Genomic DNA, 5,475 nt, shown 5'->3' with positions numbered 1-5,475 from the left:
CTTTGTTAGCCATCACCCGTAGCCCCATTACAAGCTAAATAAAGTCCTATTTGATCTTAGCATGCATTCTTAGATTTGATCTAGGGGAGTATGAAGGGCAAGCCTATGGGATCTCATTCATGAGCCGTGTCTTGCATAATCTCAACTGAGTACTTGTGCACACTTGATCCTCACATACTTTAAATTTTTGGTGCTTGGTTATTGGCTTGAGAATTGGTCTTATGTGCCAAACTAATTTGATTCTTGAAACTTGTTGTCTTGTAGCAAGTGGGCTGGTGGTTTGAAAGGTTGTGCAAGAGAGAGTATGAGTAATTTGTATGTTTTGATTTGTGATTTATTTATTGGTTTTTGCTTGAGGACAAGCAAAGGCTTAAGTGTGGGGGATTTGATGTGCGTCCAATTGTGCACATTTTTAGTATTAATTTAATTATATTTGTTGGGCTTAAGTTCATAGTTTTGGTAATTTAATTGCATAATCCCTTGTTTTGTCATTTAGTTATGGTTCACACTTATTTTGAATGATTTACGGTGTTTATGAGTGTTTTTGAACCATTGTAGGTCAATTCTATGAGCAAGGAAAATTCAAGGAAGAGTTTGAAACAATTTTAGACGAGTTCGGGGCCCAGAAAACTCGACGCGTCGAAATTGGACAGTAGCTTTCCGATTTGAGCTTCGCAAGATTCGACACGTCGAAAGAAAAGCTGTGCGCCAAATTAATAAAAGGCGCTGGGTCAGCGCCACATTAAGGAAGGCGTAGCAGCAAATTTAAGGAAATTAATATATTGTGATTTATTCTTCCTTTCCAAGCAACCAAATTGGCGCTGACTTTATCAAAAGACTGCATTTTCCATAAACAAATATCAACTTTCTAAATCAAAATAAAAGGATTGGTTATGGGCTTCTAGCTATAAAATCCCACATTTCTCAACCCTAAACATAATTCAGGATTTAGAGATCTTTGGAGACAAGAAAGGGAGAAATTAAGAGTCACAAGTTGTCTTGGGAAGCAAGAAGAAGACTAGAGAGATTCGAGAGAATCGTCTGGTTCATTCTTGTACTCTTTTGATAATTTGTATTTTCTTTTATTAATATTTGCTATGTATAATTTAGCCATGCTTGGCTAAATTCTTTAGAGATTCTTGGGTAAAAGTGTTTATGAACCTATGTGCCTGAGCTCTTAGATTCTTTAATATATTATTATTTGGGTTTAATGCTTGTGTTGCAATTGTGATTTTATTGTTTGATGCTTGTAATTAGTGGCCACAATTACTTGTTTCGTTTGCTATCTTTGTGTCACAACGAGAGTTGGGCATAATTTAGGGCACACACAATTGCACCTAACTGTTGCACCTTGAGAAAGGGTAATTTTGTTTGGGAGTTTAATTCTTGATTATTGCGCATCGAGAGATGGTAGTAGTTAGGAATTTATGATGCTTGATCTTGTTTTATTGGGTGTTTAAGCCACGAGATTGGTAATTCACTAGTATTAGTGACTACGAGAGTAGTTCTATACCACCTTGCATCCTCACACTTGTTAAACCCAGATTTTAATATTGTCCTTAAGATTTGGCACTAGGTGATTAAATACTTGAATCCCAAGAATCTCATATTCTCTCTATTATTTTCAAAACCCCGAATCTATCTCTGCTTTATTTTAATTATTTTATGCAACCAATCATCCAATCAATTGTTAGGATTAGCTCTAATGACTAGTGCTTGATACAACCACTTCCCTGTGGATCGATAACTCGTACTCCGAGTATTATTTGTTTGCAAATATACTACGCATCACATTCAAAACAAGTTTAAACCATATCTAAATGAGAAAATAAGGGAATATGCAATTAAAGTAACATTCTCATAAACTTAAACCGAACAAATAGATTCAAACCAATAGTAGAAACATGTACAATTAAGCTCAGATAATTTCTACTTTAAATCTCTACAAAAACATTATCAAGATTCTAGAATTTTAACCAGCTTAAGACTTCACTTATTGCAATGGCCTCCGCTTCTTTCAGGTAAAAACTCCATTCCAGCCTACACATTTTGGTGCTTTGAAGCTACCAAAACTATATCTCAGGACCCATCCAAATCTCATTCTTCTTCTTCCCACATCAATTAACCAAAAAAAAAAAAAAAAGAATAAAACCACAATCAATACAAGAAATAAATTCCTACTTCATAGGGCTAATGATGTATAAAGGGAAATTTTACTTAATGAAATGGATAAGAGTATGAGTTCAAACTCCATTATTAACCTAAATTAACCATGGAGGAGTAACATTCTAACAACCCATTCAATGGAAATCCAAATCACAAACAACAATAGTAACCAAAGGAAATCAACCAATGAAAACAACAAGCAAGATAAACAAGCAAGATAAGGAATAGCTAGCTAGCTAGATAGCTGCGCTGTTAGTGTGTGATTAAGCCAGGAACATGAAGAAGAGCACGCCGCAGACCGCCGCAAAAGTCCAGGCAGCAAATTTGGAGGCGGCGATATCGGAGGCGGCGGAAGGCGCCGGGGAGGAGGGCGTCGGCGGAGAGTTGGGGGGCTGAGAAGGAGCACCCACTACTGCACCAGCTGGTAAAACATTGATGACAAGCTTCATGCCTCCGGCTGAACAGTGATCCCCAACACCGCAGATGTACCATTTCTTTCCTTCTTGCTTCAGCTCTATCACATCGTTTCCGCTCTTAAACGGCTCGCTGCCCACTGGCTTCTTGCAGTCTTTGAACCCAGCTCCGTCCACTTTGAAAACATTGTGTGATCCTGGACTGTACTTGAAAACTGCAAAACAATCAAAACGGTAATTACCCACTTTGTTTTTTTTTTTTTTGTTTTTGTTTTTTTTTTTGTTTTTGTTTTTGTTTTTTTTTTAAATGATTCAAAGCGTGAAATGTTAGTCCAGGATAAAAATAAAGTAAAAAAGTAAGAGTAATAAGTAATATAGTCCCTACCAATTTCGTCATTAACTACCTTCTTACTTATTTTGTTTTCGAAAGTCATTTTTCGAGTTTTTATACAGATTCTTAGTCCTCTATTAAAATTTAATCTATAAGCTGTTAAATTTGATGGCAAAATAATAATTTCACTTCTCTTATTTATGCCTAGAAGATCATTTTTGAATATTTTACATAATCAGAGGACCATCTTTAAGTATGAAAGAGTGTGAAATTACATCATTACTCTCAAAATACACGAAGACTTTAGGGTAATAACAGATGATTAAATTGAGTAAGATTTTTATAATTAAGTACTTAATTAGGAAAGAATAGTAGTGGATGATCAAATTGATAATTTGGAGTAAAATTTTAGTTATTAATCTCACTTTTAGTGATGAGATATAGAAAGGAAGACTTACCGAGTCTATCTCCAACATGGAATTCTTTGCTCTGGGCCCAAGCTGCATAATCAAAGTTGTTATTCTTCCAACCATTGTCATCTCCCACAATGAAATCTTCACCCAAAGCTGGAGCTGCAACTGCTGCTATAACAGCTAATGCAATCAAGAAAGCCTTGGTCGCCATGTGATCTATCTCGATCTGCTATATATATATATATATATATTAGCAAACTCAGATAGCTTAGCAAGCTAGAAAGCTTTCTTGATTGGTTATTTCAAGGACTGGTGGGTGAGTGGCTTTGGGTATTGATTTATGAACGTATTTATAGGGAAGTTAAACTGAGCACAGGCCGGCTCTCATATGGCTATGTATAGTAAGAGTACGACTTTTGGCCAGCTAAATTGGTTTTGTCGTCTTAGGAATAACGACAGGAATGTTTGTATATTCCAATGATGTTTGCTTGTTTGAGATGAGAATATGCAGAGGGACTTAGTCAAGTTCAAAGCGCGGTGATTTGTCTTTCTTTCCAATTTTCTGACACTTGAAGGAAAATCCACACAGCCATATATATTTCACACAATGCAAGTTTGTTGCATTTAAGATGAACAAGACAGATGGAGACTCAAACTAGGTTTTTTGTTATGCCGCTGATTAGGTCCCGGAGATAAAATTAGGTATCTTAGTATATCATGGTCATATGTGCCCGACTAATAATAAATTGAAAAATTATCATTTTAAATAGTAGAATGAAAATCAGCTTTAAGATATCAATTTGGAGAGAAAAATAAATAAATTATAACTTTCACTTTACTATTTGATGATGGTATGTATATGACAAGATATATAATGGGACATTCACCCGACTCGAAACCACCTGAAGAAGACCAAGGGTCACGGAATGGAAACATTTACTCCAGCACCGGCCTATTCAAGACGAGATAACACATTTAATGTAGACTCGACTCCCATTACTGTGGGATTGTTACTTGAGCAAAAGAACGTTGGAAGCACTAATACAAGTAAGAGACTCTTCATTAAGCAGGACACACTCAATATTTTGTACTGAAACTCTTAAACAAAATTAAGCTTGATTATATTATTTTCTATAATTATTCTGATAACCTTATTTACCGTCAGTATGTATGTCAATTTATTATTTGTTGAGACACATGTTAAACTAATATCACAAAATACATAACCCTATCCCTTAGGTATGTTTGTCTTGTTAACTTTAAAGTCCCTAGCTATCACAACAAGAAATATTGAACTTATTAACAAAACAATTTGTAAGCAAATTATGAAATTCATAGGTATTTAATTTGCCAATGAATTTTTATAGATAAAACAGATGAGAACTGTATAAAACTATATTGGATGAACTGTAGAACAACTGTATAGATTGAGGGATTATATACAAGAGGAATCATATGGAGACTAGGATAAGGAATCATAATGTGACTCAAATACATAGAGTCCTAATACTAGTCCTAACACTCCCCCCCCCCCCCCCCCCCCCCCCCCCCAAGCACATAGTATGCTAGTAACCTGTAGCTTGTCTCTAAGAAAAGAAAATCTAGGACTAGGCAAAGCTTTTATGAATATGTCTGCAAGTTGATCTTTTGTTGAGATGAAATTGACATGAATATCTCCAGCAACAACTTTATCTTGAACAAAGTGATGATCTATCTATCTCAACGTGCTTACTACGAGCATGAAAGATGGAATTTGCACACATATAAGTAGCACCAAGATTATCACACCATAGTTTAGGGACAGAGATACCTGGAACTTTGATCTCACGTAGTAGTGAAACGATCCAAGTTACTTCAGCACAAACATCTGCTAGAGCTTTATATTTAGCCTCAGTAGAAGATCTAGCCACAGTTCTTTGTTTCTTGCAGACCCATGACACAAGATTAGAGCCAAGAAACACAGCAAAGCCACTTGTACATTTTCGGTCCTCCGAACAGCCAGCCCAATTAGAATCAGAGAAGGCATGAATTTCCCTTGAAGATGACTTTCTGACTCATAAACCAAAAGTGACAGTTCCTTTAACATATATACCTCAAAACTCTTTTTAATTGTTCCTAGTGTGAAACTGTAGGAGCATGCATGTGTTGACAC

At 35.8% G+C, this 5,475-nt stretch overlaps 1 protein-coding gene across 2 annotated transcripts; it reads right to left on the bottom strand.

The window, feature by feature from the left end:
- Window positions 1–2,170: 2,170 nt before the first annotated feature.
- Window positions 2,171–3,759, bottom strand: LOC109168080 (basic blue protein-like). Of its 2 annotated transcripts, XM_019317135.1 has the most exons (3): window positions 3,582–3,759; window positions 3,369–3,543; window positions 2,171–2,794 (listed from the first exon to the last, which is right to left on the bottom strand). In XM_019317135.1, the coding sequence occupies exons 2-3, from the start codon at window positions 3,532–3,534 to the stop codon at window positions 2,430–2,432; spliced, it is 531 nt and encodes a 176-aa protein (XP_019172680.1). In that variant the 5' UTR covers window positions 3,535–3,543; window positions 3,582–3,759; the 3' UTR covers window positions 2,171–2,429. The 2 variants fall into 2 exon arrangements, with proteins under 2 accessions (XP_019172680.1, XP_019172679.1); XM_019317134.1 differs by having other exon boundaries at window positions 3,369–3,758.
- Window positions 3,760–5,475: the final 1,716 nt, after the last annotated feature.

This window comes from Ipomoea nil, unplaced genomic scaffold (genome assembly GCF_001879475.1).
Source record: "Ipomoea nil cultivar Tokyo-kokei standard unplaced genomic scaffold, Asagao_1.1 scaffold3172, whole genome shotgun sequence".
In the NCBI taxonomy this organism is placed as follows: domain Eukaryota; kingdom Viridiplantae; phylum Streptophyta; class Magnoliopsida; order Solanales; family Convolvulaceae; genus Ipomoea; species Ipomoea nil.
This window is presented reverse-complemented; position numbering and strand designations above follow the sequence as displayed.

What these genes read in the sequence shown, in the direction of transcription:
- LOC109168080 (XM_019317135.1), bottom strand. Translation starts at nt 3,534, where the DNA reads ATGGCGACCAAGGCTTTCTTGATTGCATTAGCTGTTATAGCAGCAGTT. An exon ending in CCATGTTGGAGATAGACTCG is followed by an intron (nt 2,795 to 3,368) that starts GTAAGTCTTCCT and finishes ATTGTTTTGCAG; the next exon opens with TTTTCAAGTACAGTCCAGGA.